The sequence below is a fragment of the Mirounga leonina genome, unplaced genomic scaffold (genome assembly GCF_011800145.1).
Source record: "Mirounga leonina isolate KUSES-001 unplaced genomic scaffold, KU_Mleo_1.0 Mir_488, whole genome shotgun sequence".
Taxonomy (NCBI): domain Eukaryota; kingdom Metazoa; phylum Chordata; class Mammalia; order Carnivora; family Phocidae; genus Mirounga; species Mirounga leonina.
This window is the reverse complement of record NW_023270777.1, coordinates 9,110,887-9,130,830: the sequence shown is the minus strand read 5'-3', so window position 1 is coordinate 9,130,830 and position 19,944 is coordinate 9,110,887. Positions and strand designations below refer to the sequence as shown.

General features: G+C 36.6%; 1 protein-coding gene across 4 annotated transcripts in view; it reads right to left on the bottom strand.

Annotated features, from left to right (window-relative positions):
- ZNF624 (zinc finger protein 624) overlaps window positions 1-19,944 on the bottom strand; it is a 44,733-nt gene that overhangs the window by 6,909 nt on the left and 17,880 nt on the right. For 2 of the 4 annotated variants that reach the window (XM_034989654.1, XM_034989653.1), the window contains exons 4-5: window positions 7,261-7,387; window positions 6,440-6,535 (exon numbers count right to left, since the gene is read on the bottom strand). The exons of 1 other annotated variant lie outside the window; for it this stretch is intronic. In XM_034989654.1, coding sequence (XP_034845545.1) covers window positions 6,440-6,535; window positions 7,261-7,387 — 223 coding nt within the window. The remainder of the gene's footprint in view (window positions 1-6,439; window positions 6,536-7,260; window positions 7,388-19,944) is intronic. One more of the 4 variants, XM_034989655.1, reaches the window with a different exon arrangement.

Genomic DNA, 19,944 nt, shown 5'->3' with positions numbered 1-19,944 from the left:
TAAATACTCCAAAAGATACAGAGTGTCCCTCAGGTTATTTAGAAGTAATTCCAGGGGCGCCTGGGTGGCTCAGTCGGTTAAGTGACTGCCTTTGGCTCAGGTCACGATCCTGGAGTCCCGGGATCGAGTCCCACGTCGGGCTCCCTGCTCGGCAGGGAGTCTGCTTCTCCCTCTGGCCCTCCCCTCTCTCATGTGCTCTCTCTCTCTCATTCTCTCTCTCAAATAAATAAATAAAATCTTAAAAAAAAAAAAAAGAAGTAATTCTGTACCATCTGGGTTGCAAACAAAATCTGGTTAAGATAAAAATCTAACAATTGGTTAAAACAAAAATCCAACAATATGCTACTTAGAAACAAAATACAAGGATATATAAAAGATAACAGAATTAAAATGAGATACTATATAAACAATAACCAAAAGAAAGATGCTATAGTGATATTAGTACAAGGCAAAAACCATTGAGGAGATAAAGAAGACACTTCAGAAGAATAAAAGGTCCAATTTAACAGAAAGGTGTAACAGTTATAACTTTGTATTTACCTAATAATACAGCCTCAAAATACAAAGAAAAAATTAAAGTAACTAAAATAAGAAACAGACAAATCTACAGTCTTACTGGGAAACATTAAAAAAATCTTTCTTAATAACTCACAGAATAAGCTGACAATCAATAAATGCTTAGATTTTAGCAAAACAAAAAACTTGATATATCTGGGGTGTCTGGGTGGCTCAGTCAGCTAAGCCTCTGACTCTTGGTTTTGGTTCAGGTCATGATCTCAGGGTCGTGAGACTGAGCCCTGCACTGGGCTCTGCACTTGATGCAGAGTCTGTTTGAGATTCTTTCCCCCTCTCGCCTCCCTCTGCTCCTCCCCCTGGTTTGTGTGCTCTCTCTCAAATAAATAAAATCTTAAAACAAAAACTTGATATATCTAAAACTGCACTCAATACCTATAGGCTACACATTTTCCAAGTGCACACAAAATGTTTTCAAAATTGTCCATGTGGTGAAGCAAATTTTAAGAAATTTGTAAAGACTGAAATCATACACAGCATCTCTGACCACAGGAAAAATTAAGGTAGCAAGATTACTAGAAAATCCCCAGATGGTACAAAATTAAGAAAAATATTTCTAAATAACCTGAGGAACAAAGACATCACAACGGAAATTACCAAATGCTTTGAACTCAATAATTATGCAGTTGCTACATAAAAAAAGGGTGTAATGTAGGGTTTCTTTCGTTTGTTGTTGTTAAAATTTTTTTGGTCTTTTATGGGGTGTGATGAAGTCTAGATAGCCTTAAATAAGTTATAAAAAAAGTATGGCTGAAAATCAATGATATAAATATCCAACTCAGGAAGTTAAAAAAGATCAGCAAATTAAATGTTAAAAAGGTTAAAAACAACAAAATAAAGAGAAGAAAGTAATGATATAGAAATCAAACATACCAAAAAGATTCTTTAAAAGCCAAATAAGATTGATAAACCCTAGGCAAGACTGATAAGCTAAAAGAGAGAAGAAAAAAAAAAAAAAAAAAGTCAATGTCAGGAATGAAAAGGGAGACATCAAAAAGAAGAAGAAAGAAAGAAAGAAAGAAAGAAAGAAAGAAAGAAAGAAAGAAAAGAAAAGAGAGACATCACCTCAGATCCATACAGACATTTAAAAGAGAGGGTAATATGCCAATAAATTTAAATTTTAGATAAAATGGATCAATTGCCAGATAAACACAATGTACTAAACCGAAACAAGAAGGAATAAGAAATATTAATAGTCCTATAACTACAGAAGGAATAGAAACTATAAACACTTTCCATAATAAAAGCATCAGGCCAACATGGCTTCCCCAATGAAATCTATGTATCTTAAAATATGTATCTTTCAGACGCCTGGGTGGCTCAGTTGGTTAAGCGGCTGCCTTCGGCTCAGGTCATGATCCTGGAGTCCCGGGATCGAGTCCCGCATCGGGCTCCCTGCTTGGCGGGAAGCCTGCTTCTCCCTCTCCCTCTGCCCCTCCCCCGCTGCTTGTGTTCTCTCTCTCTCAAATAAATAAATAAAATCTTAAAAAAAAAAAAAAAAGTATCTTTCCTGGCGCCTAGGTGGCTCAGTCGTTAAGCGTCTGCCTTCGGCTCAGGTCATGATCCCAGTGTCCTGGGATCGAGCCCTGCATTGGGCTCCCTGCTCAGCGGGAAGCCCTGCTTCTCCCTCACCCACTCCCCCTGCTTGTGTTCCCTCTCTCGCTGTCTTGCTCTCTCTGTTGAAAAAATAAATAAAATCTTAAAAAAAATATGTATCTTTCCCTCTCTCACAACTCTTTCTTCACCTTACTATAAGCTGATGGCCTTGCTTCATATTTTACTTTCAGTTCAAAAGCTATTATAATAGAATGTCTTGATCTTCCCATTACTGGTTGACCTATTATCTGCATCCACCTTCTTCAACTATCCTAGTGTGATAGCAGAAGAGGTGGCCTCTCTGCCTATTGGTGGTAAATCCCTCCTTTTCCTTTCTTGAGTTTATTCCCTTTAACCTTCTCACACAGTTTAGTTTTAGTTCTTCACTGATCCTATCTTGGTCTTGCAACGTTAATTTCGCCCTCTCCATTATGGCATCATTGTTATCAGCACGCAAATATGCCATAAAAACTCCCATCTCAAATATAAAACAAAAGATTTTTGTTCTTTATTCCATATTTTCCTGTAGCTATTGCTCCATTTCTCTTTCCCTCTTCAGGGTGGGGAGGGGGGAGTCTTCTCTAAAGAGTCATCTAAAACTATCTCTAATGTCTACTTTTCATTCATCCTTTCAAAAATATATAATATTTTCAACATTCAACGTTAATGAAAAGGACTGAAGATGACAGAAACAAATGGAAAGATATTCCATGCTTATGGATTGGAAAAACTAATATTGTTAAAATATCCATACTACTCAAAGCAATCTACAGATTCAATGTAATTCCTATCAAAATACCAACAACATATTTCATAGAATTAGAACAAATAATCCCAAAATTTGCATGGAACCACAGAAGACCCCAAATAGCCAAAGCAATCTTAAAAAGAAGAACAGGGGCGCCTGGGTGGCTCAGTCAGTTAAGCATCCGACTCTTGATTTTGGCTCAGGTCATGATCTCCACCCCCTTTCCAAAAAAAAAAAAAAAAAGGTAGAGAGAGAAGAACAAAGCTGGGGTTTCACAATCTCAGATTTCATGACATTACAATGTGGCAGTAATCAAAACAGTATAGTGCTGGCACAAAACCAGACACAGATCAATGGAATAGAACAGAATAGAGAATCGAGAAATAAACCCATGTTTATATGGTCAATTAATTTATAACAAAGGAGGCAAGAATACACAATGGGGAAAAGACTGTGTCTTCAACAAACAGTGCTGGGAAAACTGGACAGCTACATGCAAAAGAATGAAACTGGACCACTTTCTTACATCATGCAGAAAAATAAACTCAAAATGGATTTAACACCTAAATGTAAGAGCTGAAACCATAAAATTCCTAGAAGAGAACATACACAGTGATTTCTTTGACATTGGGCATAGAAACATTTTTCTAGATATATCTCCTCAGGCAAGGAAATCAAAGGTAAAATTAAACTATTAAATACACCAAACTAAAAAGCTTTTTGCATAGTGAAGGAAATCACCAACAAAACAAAAAGACAACCTACTGAATGGGAGAAGATAACTGCAAATGATACATCTGATAAGGGCTTAATATCCAAAATATACAAAGAACTTAAACAACTCAACACCGAAAAAACAAATAATTCAATTGAAAATGAGCAGAAGACACGAAAAGACATTTTTCTGAAGAAATACAGAATGGCTGATGGAGACATGGTAAGATGCTCAACATCACTACTCATCAGGAAAATGCAAATTAAGACCACAATGAGATACCACCTCACACCTGTCAGAAAGGCTGAAATAAAAAACACACAAAATAAAAAATGTTGGTGAGGATGTGAAGAAAAAGGAACCCTCACATTCACTGTTGGGTGTGTAAATTGGTGCAGCCACTGTGGAAAACAGTATGGAGGTTCCTCAAAAAATTAAAAACAGAATTATCATAAGATCCAGTATTCCACTACTGGGTATTTACCCAAATAAAACAAAAACACTAATTTGAAAAGATATATATACCCCTATGTTTATTGCAGCATTATTTACAATAGCCAAGATATGGAAGCCACCCAAGTGTCCACTGACAGATGAATGGATAAAGGACATGTGGTATGGATATATAATGGAATATTACTTGGCCACAATAAAGAATGAAATCTTACCATTTGCAACAACATGGATGGACCTAGAGGGTATTATGCTAAGTGAAATAAGTCAGTCAGAGTGTAATGTAGGAAACAAAACAAATGAACAACGAAGAAAAGAGATTAACCACCCCCCACCTCCAGACTCTTAAATACAGAGAACAAACTGGTGGTCACCAGAGGGGAGGTGGGGGGGGATGGGTGAAATAGGTGAAGGGGATTAAGGAGCACGCACATTTATCTTTTTTTTTTTTTTAGGTTTTTTTTTTTAATTTAATTTAATTTTATTATGTTATGTTAGTCACCATACATCATTAGTTTTTGATGTGGTGATCCACGATCCATTGTTTTCATATAACACCCAGTGCTCCATGCAGTATGTGCCCTCCTTAATACCCATCACCAGGCTAACCCATCCCCCCATCCACCTCCCCTCTAAAACCCTGTTTGTTTCTCAGAGTCCATAGTCTCTCATGGTTCATCTCTCCCTCCGATTTCCCCCCCTTCATTTTTCCCTTCCTTCTCCTAATGTCCTCCATGCTATTCCTTATGTTCCACAAATAAGTGAAACCATATGATAATTGACTTTCTCTGCTTGACTTATTTCATTTAGCATAATCTCCTCCAGTCCCATCCATGTTGATGTAAAAGCTGGGTATTCATCCTTTCTGATGGCTGAGTAATATTCCATTGTATATATGGACCACATCTTCTTTATCCATTTATCTGTTGAAGGGCATCTCGAGGAGCACACTTATCTTGATGAATGCTGAGTGATGAATAGAATTATTGAATCATTATATTGTACATCTGAAACTCATATAAAACTATGTTAATTATACTTGAATAAAAAATCTATAATATTGATACATGAAAAGAATATATGTAAAACATATTGAGTTACGGATGGCATCGTGATAACATTCTCAAGTGAACTAGAATCTATTTCTTTAATTCCATCTCCACTATCAGTTTAACGAAAGTTATCATCTCTGCCTAGACTATTGTAGTAACCTCATTATCTGGTTTAATGCCCTCAAGTTCAATTTCCACACACAGAGTTATTTCCTAAAAATCCTTGATTAAAGTCTGTCAATGCCTTCACACTCACTTTGATTAAATCCAGATAGTTACCATCACCTACAAAGCTCTGAGTAGGCAGACTGTTGTCTAACTCTGATACCAGTCTCCTGCTCACTGAGGCTTCAGTCATAGCAGCCTCCTTTTCATTTCTAGAACACATTTCATTCTTTTCTGTGTCTGGTCCTTTGCCTGGAATGCTTCTCCTTTCCTCTTCCCTTGGCTGGTTGCTTCTGAATCTTCAGGGCTCAGCTTTAATGTCCCCCCCTCAGAAGCCTTCCCTGACCATACTCTCTGAAGGAGGCACCTTTATCTCCATCCCAGTTACTCTTTCATATCCCCCAATTGATCTCATAACTGAAGGTTGTTACAACCATTATTTAGCTTCTTTTTATTTATATACTTGTTAATTTCTCAAAAATTTAATCTTCGTGATGGCAGGGACCTGGTCCATCTTACTCATTGCTGTAGACCTAGTGCCTAACCCAGGACACAGAATACAGATGTCCGATAAACATCAGTTAAATACATAAGTAAGTACTGTATTTTGATTCTCAATTGATTCCTTGTTTGTATTTTCAATTAGCGAAGAACCTGGAGAACAGGAGGGTTCCCCCCAAATTTCAGCAGGCTTGCAAGTGAAGAAAGTTAAATAATGAGTCAATAGGTTTGGCTTAAAAGGAACCAGTGGTGACGCTTAGGAAAGCGTTTTCAGGAAAATTAATGAAGGAAGAGATGTCAGAAAATGGTTAAACAAATGAGAAAAATGTAAAGTTAACTGGAGAGGACAGAACTGAAAGGAGTGCTTCGTGCATGTTTGAATGAAGGACTAAGTATGAAGATCATGACCTCAAGAAAGCAAAGTAAGATGGGATTGGGAATCAAAAGTAGAGAATAGAGAGAGAAGGAGAAGCAATAGGAGAGGGAAAAGGAGAGAGAGAGCAAGGGAGGGAGAGAATCTCTTCTTCTGAGATAGTTTTGAGCAAGGATACTCCCCAAAATATTTCAGATGTTCTACTCCATCCATAACCTATAAACTTGAAATAAATCCAGTCCTCCTCGTTCTTATTAACTCACCTGGATAGGGGGTTCTTGCAATTTCTCTCACTACAACCCATGGTCCTTTTCCATCCTCCAAATGAGATATCATGTCTGGTTTGGAAACTGCGAGCCCTGTTCAGAAAAAAATGAATAGGACTTGACTGTGTCTATGAGTAAGAACTATTGCCACATTCAGTCTCAGCTCTTAATCTTCAGTGCAGAGTGGCTATTAGGGGAAGTTCTAGAGATGCACTGCCCAATAGAGCTGTCAACAGCCACATGTGGCTATTTAAATTAGTTAAAACTATGTAAAATTTAAAATTCAGTTCTTCAGTTGGACTAGCCAGATTTCAAGTTCTCAGTAGCCTCAAGGGGCTAGTGCCTGCCATATTGTACAGCACAGATACAGAGCATTCCCAGCACAGCAGAACATCCTATCGTACGGTGGTGTTACAGATGATTACAAAGGAGCTCAACACCATGATCCCAGGTTTTCTGGGATAATAGAACATGGAAATAATCTGAGTTTAGAAAGAAAATGAACACATTTTTTCCTTTCTTTCTAGAGGTACTGATAACTCCCATTTATAAAAGTGATCAGAAAAAACTTTAGTTCTAAATCTGGGCTACTGTCAACAATCTCCAAGATCCCAATGAAATATGTATTCCTTACTCTACAAAGGGGGGGGGCACTTAATTAAGAGCAAGGGACAGCATGACTCCCAACAACATCCCCCTAATATGAGATCTTAATGCCTAAACTCTAACCCCAAGTTCAGTTAAGTACTTTAGAGGCTCTATATCTTCAGCAAACCTGATCAAGTGGGTAGATACGGGAACACAGAAGTTATTCTTACCCAGGGAGACAAGATTCCTATAATTCTCTAGCATCACATCCTTGTGTAGGTTCCTCTGTGAAGGGTCCATCAACCTCCACTCTTCTAATGTGAAGTCTATAGCCACATCTTTAAATGTCACGGAATCCTAAAATAAATACACTGTGATCACCCAGGGACTACACAATGAGAACTGCTGGGCAGAATAATACATATAAAACTGGAGGAATACTCCAGAAATAAGAATCACCAAATGACCCCTGAAGTCAACTAGTTCAACCCTTAAAGGATGAGTGAATCTCTCCACTGATAAGAACTTAAAACTACAAGAGGAAGCCCATTGCATTTCCTGAGTTCTACTTGAAGCAGGATTTTCTTTTCAGACTAATTCAAATCTGGCTTTCTCTAACTTTGAAATATTGGTCTTACTATATTATCTGGAGCCAAACAGTATGGTTTCCTCCTTACCTAGAAAGTCTTAACATTTGATAACAGCTAGTAGTTTCTACCCAAATCATCCTTTCTCCCTCAAAACCCTGGCCTATCTATACTACCTGCTCTTCCTCAGTTCCAAATCTACAGAATATGACTTAATAAAAGACAGTTTAATCATTCAGATTGTAGATACAGAATATTGTAAGCTCTGTCTTTGAGCAAGAAAAGTTAGAAATCCTGGGGACTCTGGAGAACTTCTTTGGTCAGGATATGAATTATATATGTGCTTATATAAAAAAAATGTAAGAATGAGCCATAACATTTTTTTAGTGGTTACCTGTTAGAGGAAGGAGGAAATAGAGAGAGTGGAGAGGACTGAAATTAGAAGCTAGACTCTTTTGATGATCCTGGAGTCCCGGGATCGAGTCCCGCATCGGGCTCCCTGCTCGGCAGGGAGCGGGCTTCTGCCTCTGACCCTCCCCCCTCTCATGTGCTCTCTCTCTCTCATTCTCTCTGTCTCAAATAAATAAATAAAATCTAAAAAAAAAAAAATAAATAAATAAAAGAAAAAGAAAAAGAAAAAGACTATGTGAAACTGGATTTTCATATTTTAACTGGATTAAAATAAAAATGAAGTATCAAAACACATGATAATGTAAAATGTAGATCTCAATTTTTTTTGTATGATTTTATTTAGAGAGAGAGTGTGTGCACAAGCAGGGGGAGTGGCAGGCGGAGGGAGAAGCAGTCTCCTTGATGAGTAAGGAGCCTGATGCAGGACTGACAGGACTCCATCCCAGGACCCTGGGATCATGAATTGGGCTGAAGGCAGATGCTTAACTGGCTGAACCACCCAGGGGTCCCTAGATCTCAAATTTCTATCAAGAAAACAATTACCGGGGCGCCTGGGTGGCTCAGTCGGTTAAGCGACTGCCTTCGGCTCAGGTCACGATCCTGGAGACCCGGGATCGAGTCCCGCATCCGGCTCCCTGCTCGGCGAGGAGTCTGCTTCTCCCTCTGACCCTTCCCCCTCTCATGTTCTCTCTCATTCTCTCTCTCTCAAATAAATAAATAAAATCTTAAAAAAAAAAAAAAAGAAGCTAGACTCTTTTGAATATTTCTCGTTCTGTAGATTTTACTTTTGAACCATGTAAATGTATTAGGAGGAAAATTAAAATGTAAAAAAGTCATCCCTAAAAATTAAGAGAAAAATGAAACCAGTTTGAAGCACAGACATCCATCAAAGATGAAATATTTTAAGTGACTTTAAAGCATAACAATTTTCTGTATATCCTTCGTGAAATATACCCCAAGAAGAAAAAGAATGGCAAAAAACAAAAGCTGTGTTTTCAATAAATAATCAAACTGTTGGTGGTAGTGATGAAAATGCTATTTTGTAACTGCTGTGTGTGTAGTTGTTTGATAAAGCAAATTAGTGGCAAATTACTGATGCCCCTGAGAACAAATAAATTTGCCATGACAGAAAGAAGATATAAATGTAATATTGATGAGATTATGCAATAACTCCACAGATCCAAATTTGAATTGGGAGTATCAGTATAAACTCATGAATTATTTTAGTTTTAAGGAAAAAATAAAATATATTTCCTAGCTTCATCCACAGAAAAGCCCTAAAAATAAAAACAATAACTAATGAGGTAACATTATGCAAGCTACACTGTGGCTTTTAAGTATTACTTTTCACTAAAAGGAACCAAGGCCTGGAACATTCTGTGACACCAAAAGGCAGGACAGCTATCAAAGATTACTAAGATCATATCTAGGACACAGGAGACAACTTGAAGAGGCTCCCACTAGTTAATAATAATGGGACAATTTGAACAACAGTGAAGATAATAAATACAATGGGTTTCAAAAACACACATTTAAATTCATGATTTCATAATACTACTCTAAAAATATTCATTGATTATTTTTGGAGGATGCCTGGAAACTGGTAAATAAATAGAAAGAATTAACTGTTTGTCCTTTTCCTATGGAAAATATACATAGCTTGTATAGTAATCAAGTGTGATCACACAGTTGATGAGGAGAGATTTCTCTTTATGGAAGGATTCCAGTTAATACATGATAAGGAACAAAAAAAATTAGAACATCATCATTTTGCAACCTCTAATGAATTAAAGGGTCATCAGTGGCTGTTAATATACCAAAGAGGCCTCAACAAGGCATTATGTGCCTTCTGGTAGTATACACGGGATATATGAGATACGGTTGCCAAAAACATTTCGGAAAGCATCAAATCAGAATCTGATTAAGCCTCTAGATCTAAAGAATGATATACTGGAAATACAGGGAAAAGAGAAACATCTTAAATAACCCTTATTTAACATTCAATAAAATCCATGTTGTATGAAATTCGAAATCAGTACTGTCCCGTAGAAGTATATTGCAAGTCACGTATGTAATTTAAGGTTTTCTAGTAGCCCCATTAAAAATAAAAGGAAACAAGTGAAATTATTTTTAATATTATTTAGCCCAATATATATGCAATATTATAATCTCAACATGCAATCAATGTAAAAATTATTAATGAGACACTCTCTTTTGTACGAAGTCTTTGAGGTATGATGTGCATTTTAAATTTACAGGGCATCTCAGTTTGGACTAGTTATGTTTCAGGTGCTCAATAGCTACCTGTGGCTAGTGGCTACTCTCCAGGGCAACACAGCTAGGAAGTATATATAACATGGGTTTCTTCAATGAATTATTACAAGGAGAAAAAAAGACAGAGGGGGAAAACTCTAGCCTAAAAGTAACCTAAGAGACAACAGTAACCAATCATAACACATAAATCAACTAGGGAAACAAATACCAAGCCAACATTTGATGATATTAAGGCTTTCTGCTGATTTTTAGCTGAAACCATGGTAATATACTTAACATTAAAAAACATGTTATAGATATGTAACAAGATTTTTTTTTTAATTAAAATATTTTATTTATTTATTAGAGAGAGAGAGTGAGCACAAGAGGGGGTAGGGTCAGAGGGAGAAGCAGACTCCCTCTGACTCAATTCCAGGACTCCGGGATCATGACCTGAGCCGAAGGCAGTCACTTAACCAACTGAGCCACCCACGCACCCTGATATGTAACAAGATATTTGTAAATGAAATTATATGTCTTGTATATGCTTCAAAATAATTAATGAGAGAGGGTAAGATTACAAATGAAATATGATTATCCAGGGGCTGATGCTTGTTGAACATAGGCATCAGGTACAAAGGGATTCATGAAACCACTCTCTCTTCCTTTGCATACATACAGTGCATAATATTTGTCAGGTGCTGATCTAAGGCCTTGTTATGTAATGACTGAATCCTCACAGTAAGGAAGGTGCTAATAAGAAAAGTGAGGCAAGAAAAGGTTCCATGTCTTGCCCAAATTCTCAGAAAAGGTAAAGTCTAGATTCAAATTCAGGCATTTTGACTCCAGAATTCAAACTTATAATCACTAACTCTATGATCTAATAAGCTAAAAATCCCGATTAGCTGATCAGTCAGACCAAGGTCTCAAGTTAGATTATATTTGGCTAAGATTTGCTCTATATCAGAAGAAACAGATTTCTACTGGGGTGTTTTCCTGCCATACAGATATGTATACTTGTCAACTATTTAAACTTCTGTATTTATTTGTACCTGAAAGTCCATGAAGCAAACTTTTCATTCTGCTAATAATAAAATATGGCTAACATGGGAGATAATGACAGTATATAAACTTTATTGTTAATCATGTCACATGTCACTCAAATTATAATGAACTTACTGGGTTTTATTTTCTTTCCCCACCAAGAGCGAAACCCCAGGAAAAACGTAAGAAGGCCCTCAGCTCTCAGGTCTCACCTTTGGCTTACCTTGAGGGTCTGTGCAAGCAAGAGTTGTAAACTGCCTACTTAAGACTACTAAGAGAAGGTATGCCCACCACACACAAAAACCTTTTGGCAAATGCTAGAAAACTTGCTGGCTTAAGGCATTTAAGAAAATCTGTGCCCAGTCATTAACTAATTACTATGTTGACCAAGCAGAGATTTCAGAGATTGCACATGATGAAGAATATAAACTTTACTGAATTAGTCCAGAAAAGTCACTAAACAAACAAAACAGTGCAGCAGCAGCAACAACAAACCCTGGGGAATGAAGAATTGGATTTCTAGAGTTGCCGCATCATTTTATTTAAAATACGTGTTTTGCAATGGATCGTGGATCACCACATCAAAAACCAATTATGTATTGTATGGTGACTAACATAATAAATTTTAAAAAAATAAAATAAAATATGTGTTTTGAAGAAAAGTTACAAAATACACAAAGAAACAAGAAAGCATGGGCCAGGGTTAAAAAAAAGTCAATGGAAAGTGTCCTTAAGGAAGCCAAGAAGTTGTACTTACTAAATGAGGACATTAAATGAGTATTATAAGTATATTCAAAGACCTAAAGAAAAGCAGATCTAAAGAATTAAAGGAAATTATGAAAATGGTATCTCACTAAATAGAAATTCTGTAGTTGAAAAATACAGTAACTGAAATAAAAAAATTCGCTAGAGAGGTTCAGTGAAAGGAAACAGCAAACTGAACAGCAGTAGAGTGTGAATGTTTGTCTCCTTCTCCTTCCCCCTATTCATATGTTGAAATCATAATGCCCAATGTGATGACATTAGGAAGTGGGGCCTCTGGGAGATGCTTAAGTCATGAGGGTGGAGCAGTGCCTTATAAAAATGGCTCCAGAGAGATCCCTAGTTCCTTCTGCCGTGTGAGATTACAATGAGAAATCTGTGACCCAGAAGAAAGCCTTCATCTGACCATGCTGGCCCTGATTTCAGACATCCAGTCTCCAGAACTGTGATAAGTAAATTTCCATTCTTTACAAGCCACCTGGTCTATTGTATTTGTCTATAGAAGCCCAAACAGACTAAAATAAGCAGGCGCAAAAAAAAAAAAAAAAAAAAAAATTGGTGAACTTGAAAATAGATAAAATGACATTATCTAGACTAAGGAACAGAGCAAAAAGGAATGAAAAAAGTGAACAGAATTTCAGAGACCTGTGGGACAATGAGCATACCAATATATGCATGATGGGAGTCCACGAAGGAGAGGGGGAAAAAGTGGCAGAAAAAATATTTAAATAAATAATTGCTGGGGCACCTGGTGGCTCAGTCGGTTGAGCATCTGCCTTCTGCTCAGATCATGATCCCAGAGTCCTGGGATAGAGCCCTGCATTGGACTTCCTGCTCAGTGGGGAGCCTGCTGCTTCTCCCTCTCCCTCTGCCCCTGCCTCCCCACTCATGCTCTCTCTCTCAAATAAATAAATTAAATAAATAATTTTAAAAAATAATGGTCAAAAAACTCCCCAAATTTGATGAACATTAATCTCCACATACAAGAAGCTCAATGAACACCAAGTAGGATAAAATCAGAGACCCATGCCTACATATGTCATAGTCAAACTGATGAAAGACAAAGACAGAATCTTGAAAGAAGCAAAACACAAGGGACTCCTTATGTACAACGGATCCTCAGTAAAGACATCAGTTGATTTCTAATCAGAAATCAATGAAGGTAGAAGGTTGTGTTATGACATATTCAGAATGCTAGAAGAAAAAAAAGTCAACAAAGTATTCTACAGCCAGCAGAATTATCCTTCAAAAATGATATACAGGGCGCCTGGGTGGCTCAGTTGGTTAAGCTACTGCCTTCGGCTCAGGTCATGATCCTGGAGTCCCGGGATCGAGTCCCGCATTGGGCTCTCTGCTCAGCAGGGAGTCTGCTTCTCCCTCTGACCCTCCCCCCTCTCATGCTCTCTCTATCTCATTCTCTCTCTCAAATAAATAAATAAATAAATAAATAAATCTTTCAAAAATGATATACAAAAAACGAGAGGGGTGCCTGGGTGGCTCAGTCATTAAGCATCTGCCTTCGGCTCAGGTCCTGGGATTGAGTCCTGCATCGGGTTCCCTGTTCCACAGGAAGCCTGCTTCTCTCTCTCCCACTCCCCCTGCTTGTGTTCGCTCTCTCACTGTGTCTCTCTCTGTCAAATAAATAAATAAAATCTTAAAAAAAAAAAAAAAGAGAGAATTCATTGCAAGAACATCTGGCCTACAGTAAATTCTAAACAGTATCTTTCAAGTAAAATTAAAGAACACTAGATGGTAACACAAGTCCACATAAAGAAATAATAAACACCAGTAAACATAACTCTACAAATAATAATAATAACATATTTTTGTTTGTAACTTTTTCTTTTCTTATTTTCTTTTATTTTTTAAAGATTTATTTATTTATTTGAGAGAAAGCATGGGTGTGGGGGTGGGACGGGCAGAAGGAGGGAGAGAGAGAATCTCAAGCAGACTCCCCACTGGGAACATGATTTCACAACCCTGAGATCATGACCTAAGTCAAAATCAAGAGATGGCTGCTTAACCAACTGAGCCACCCAGGCGCCCTCTTTTAAATCTAATTTTAAAAGACAACTGCATAAAACAATAATCATAACACTGTGTTGATGGGCTCATAATGTATAAAAGGTATAACTTGTTTTTGATTTAAGATTTATTTACTTATTTTAGAGAGAGAGCGTGGTGGGGGAGGGGCAGAGGGAGAGAGAAACTCAAGCAGAATCCATGCTGAGCATCGAGCTCAACACTGGTCTTGATCACATGACCCTGAGATCACTACCTCAGCAGAAACCAAGAGTAAGATGCTTAATTGACCACACCACTCAGGCACCCCTAATTTTTTTTTTAAAAGATTTTTATATATAAGTAATCTCTACACACAACATGGGGCCCAAACTCAAAACCCCGAGATCAAGAGTCACATGCTCTACCAACTAAGCCAGACAGGTACCCCTAAAAGGTATAATTTGTATGACAATAAGAATACACAGGAGGTTGAGGGAATGGAGCTATCTATATTGGAGCAAAGATTTATACACTATTAAAGTTAAATTGGCATTAATCTGAAATACATCATTTTATGTCAAGATGTTAACTGTAATCCCCAGGGAAAGAACTAAGATTAAAAACTCAAAAAAGTACTGAAAAAGAAATAAGGGAATCAAATGAGGGATTCTAGAAAATACCTAACACAAAACAAAGCAGTAAAGGAGAAGGAAACCAAAAAAAGCCATAAGACATAAAGAAGACAAATAGCAAAAAGGAGGACATAAATTCTACCTTATTTGTCATTAAATTAAAAGTAATAAGTTGAACACTCCAATCAAAAGGCAGAGATCAGCAGAAGGGAGTTTTCTTAAAATGATACAAATATATGGGGTCTACAGAAGACACACTTTATCTTATTTTTAAGATTTTATTTATTTGAGAGAGAGAACATAAGCAGGAGGAGGAGCAGAGGGAGAAGCAGACTCTCCACTGAGCAGGGAGCCCAATGCGGGGCTCATGACCTGAGCTGAAGGCAGACACTTAACTAACTGAGCCACCCAGGTGCCCCAGAGGACACACTTTAAATTCAAAGACACATATAGGTTGAATATAAAAGGACAGAAAAAACATACTGTGTAAACAGTACACAAAAGAGAGCTAAAGTAGCAATATTAGTATCAGACAAAATAGACAAAAATTGTTCTTAGAAGCAAAGAAAGGTATTTTGTAATGATAAACTAGTTAATTTATTAGTAAGACATAAAAAATTTAAACATATATTCCCTTAAAGGAATCTCAAAATACAAGAAACAAAATTCATAGAATTGAAGAAACAAAGATAATCCAACAATAGACTTCAATGCCCCATTTTCAATAATGGATAGTACAAGGCAGAAGATCACCAAGGAAAGAGATGACTTGAACAGACATCTGTAGAACACTGAAGCACCCAATAATAGCAGAACATACATTCTCAAGTGTACATGGAATATCCTCCAAGACTGACCATATGTTAGGCCACAAAGCAAGTCTTAAAATTTTAAAAGACTGAAATCATACAAAGTATCACTTCTGATTACAATGAAATGAAACTACAAATCAACAATAAAAAAACTAGAAAATTCAAAAATATGTAAGAATTAACAGACTCTTAAAAAACTAATGAATTAAAGAAGAAATCACAAGGGAATTTAGAAAATACTTTGACACAAATGAAAATGAATCACTCTATATCAAAACTTGTGGGAGACAGTGAAAGTAATACTCAGTCAGAAATGTATAGCTGTGAATGCCTACATATAAAAAAAGAGAAAGATATAAAATCAGCAATGTAAATTCATACCTTATGGAACTAGGTACTGTACAGACCTGTACTCTGAAAACTAAAACAATGATGAAAGAAACTGAAGACAACACAAAGAAACAGAAAGGTATTCCATGTTCATGGGTTTTAAGAACAAACATTGTTAAAACATCTATACTACCCAAAGCAATGTACAGATTTAAGGCAACCCCTATCAAAATACCAACAGCATTTTTAACAGAACTAGAACAAACAATCCTAAAATTTGTATGGAACCACAAAAGACCCCAAATAGCCAAACAATCTTGAAAAAGAAAAACAAAACAAGGCATCACAATTCCAGACTTCAAGTTATGTTACAAAGCTGTAGTAACCAAAACAGTATGGTACTGGCACAAATACAGACACATAGATCAATAGAATAAAATAGAAAACCTAGAAATAAACCCATAATTATATGGTCAACTAATCTTCGACAAAAGAGGAAAGAATATACAATGGAAAAAAGACAATGTCCTCAACAAAGTGTGTGGGGAAAACTGGACAGCTACCTGCAAATGAATGAAACTGGATGACTTTCTTACACCATACAGAAAAAATAAACTCAAAATGGATTAAAGGCCTAAATGGATTAAAGACCTGAAACCATAAAAATCCTAGAAGACCCCACAGGTGGTCATTTCTCTGACATCAGCCACAGCAACATTTTCTTTTAGATATGTCTCCTGAGGCAAGAGAAATAAAAGCAAAAATAAACTACTGGGACTACATCAAAATAAAAAGCTTCTGCACAGAGAAGGAAACAACCAACAACTAAAAGACAACCTACTGAATGGGAGAAGATATTTGCAAATGACATATCTGAATAAGGGCTAGTATCCAAAATATATAAAGAAATGATACAACTCAACACCCAAAAAATAAATAATCCAATTAAAAAATGGACAGAAGACATGAACAGACATTTCTCTAAAGAAGACAGATGGCCAACAGACACATAAAAAATGCTCAACATCAATCATCATTAAGGAAATGCAAATCAAAACTACAATGAGATACCACCTCACACCTGTTAGAATGGCTAAAATAAAAAATCCAAAAAAGAACTGTTGGTAAAGATGTGAAGAAAAGGAACACTCGTGCACTGTTAGTGGGAATGCACCCTGGTGCAGCCACTGTGGAAAACAGTATAGAGAGTTCCTCAAAAAGTTAAAAATAGAACTACCCTATGATCCAGGAACTGTATTTCTGGTTACTTACCCAAAAAATATGAAAACACTAATTCGAAAAGATATACGCACCCCTATTATTATTGCAGCATTATTTACGATAGGCAAATTATGGAAGCAACTTAAGCATCCATCAATAGATGAATGGATAAAGAAGATGTGGTATATATAAACATACATACAATGGAATATTATTCAGCCATAAAAAATGAAACTTTGCCACTTGCAACAACATAGATGGATCTAGAGAGTATAATGCTAAGTGAAATAAGCCAGTCAGAGAAGGACAAATACCATATGATTTCACTCATATGTGGAATTTAAGAAACAAAACAAACGATCAAAGGAAAAAAAAAAGAGAGAGAGAGACAAACCAAGAAACAGATTATTAACTATAGAGAACAAACTGATGGTTACCAGAGGGGAGCTGGGTGGGGGGAGGAGGGAAATCGGTGATGGGGATTAAGAGTACACTTATCATGATGAACACTGAGTAATGTACAGAATTGATGAATTACTATATTGTACACCTGAAACAAATACAACACTGTATATAACTATCCTGGAATTAAAATTAAAAATTAATACAAAATAAATTTATACCTTAAGGAACTAGAAAAGGAAGAGTGAACTAAATTTTTTTAAAGCAGAAGAAAATAATGAATATTAAAATGGAGATAAACGAAATAGAGAATAAAAAAACAAAAGAGAAAATCAACAAAGGCAGAAGTTGGCTCTTTGAAAAGATTACAAAAATTACAAACCCTTAGCTAGACTGACTAAAGAGAGAAGACTCAAATTGCTAAAATCAGGAATGAAAAAGGAGACATTACTACTGACCTTCCAGAAATAAAAGAATTATAAGAGAATACTAGGAACAACTGTATGCCAACAAACTAGAAAATCTAGATAAAATGGGCAGATTCCTAGAAAGACACAAACTACCAAAACTGACTCAAGATGACATAGAAAATATGAATAGATCTATAATAAATAAACTTTCCCACAATAAAAGCCCAGGTTCAACTGGCTTCACTGAATTCCACCAAACATTTCAAGAAGATTAACACCAATCTTTCACTAATTCTTCCAAAAAATTGAAGGAAACAATTCTCAACTCATTCTATGAGGCCAGTATTACTAAAACAAGACAGGTGTAAAATTTAAGGTAGAGCCAGATAGAATTAATTCAGTCTGATTCAGTTTGAATCCCACAACAAAGAAAACATAATATATGCACAGCCAAAAGGAATTTATCCCAGGAATACAAAGTTCCTTTACTATCTTAAAATCAACCAAGGTAACACACCATATTAACAGAATAAAGAACAAAACCCACACAATTATCTTACAGACTCAAAAAATTATGTGACAAAACCCAACAAGCCAGAAATAGAAGCAAACTTCATCAACATGATAAAGACCATCTATGAAAACACAAATCTAACATCATACTTAATGGTGAATGGCCATATGCATTCTCCCTGTGATCACAAATCTCACAAAGGTGTCCTCTCTCCTTACTTCTATTCAACACTGTACTTTAAGTTTTAGCAAGAAAAACTAGAGAAGAAAAAGAAATAGAAGGTATCCAGGGGGCACCTGGGTGGCTCAGCCGTTAAGCGTCTGCCTTCGGCTCAGGTCATGATCCCAGGGTCCTGGGATCGAGCCCCGCATCAGGCTCCCTGCTCAGCGGGAAGCCTGCTTCTCCCTCTCCCACTCCCCCTGCTTGTGTTCCCTCTCTCGCTGTGTCTCTGTCTGTCAAATAAATAAATAAAATCTTATAAAAAAAAAAAAAGAAGGTATCCAGACTCGAAAGGAAGAAGTAAATTTCTATTTGGAAATGACATAATCTCTACTTACAGATGATATTATCTTGCATATAGAAAACCCTAAAGAATCCACACACATGCACGTGCAAACAAACAAACAAAAAACCCTTCTATAAATAAACTAGATCAGCAAGGTTCAGGACACAAGATCAATATACGTAAGTCAACTATGTCTATACATTACCAACGAGCATTCCAAAAAAGAAATTAAGAAAAAAATCCATTTAAAATAGCAAAAAGAATAAAACACTTAGGAATGAATTTAACAAAAGATGTGCAAGACACCCAGTACAAATGACACAACATCACTGAAAGAAACTGAAGAACACCTAAATAAATAAGAAGACATTCCATATTCTTCCTACTAGAAAACTTCATAGTAACACAGCAATACTTCCCAAATTGATCAACAGTTTCAACACAAGCCCTAAGAAAAGTACATCTGCCTTTTTCGTAGATAGAAATGTTAAATATTATCATTAAAACATTGGTTCTACTCAAGTTAAGATTATTATTTTTTTATTTTTTATTTTATTTCAAATTAAGATTAAACAAAACTAGGGGCACAGTTAAGTGTCTGACTTTTTTTTTTTTTAATATTTTATTTATTTATTTGACAGAGAGAGAGACAGTGAGAGAGGGAACACAAGCAGGGGGAGTGGGAGAGGGAGAAGCAGGCTTCCCGCAGAGCAGGGAGCCCGATGCGGGGCTTGATCCCAGGTCCCTGGGATCATGACCTGAGCCGAAGGCAGACGCTTAACGACTGAGCCACCCAGGCGCCCTAAGTGTCTGACTCTTGATCTCAGCTCAGGTCTTGATCTCAGGGTCATGAGTTTAAGCCCTGCATTGGGCTCCTAGGCATGGAGCCTACTTAAAAAAAAATTAAAACTAAGCTCGGTACTTATAAACAGGATGCAGACTTTAAGAAAGAGCCAGACAGAATCTTCTGCCAAGGACTCCCTGTCAGAACAAAAATAAACCACATGAATTATTCACCATGTCAAAA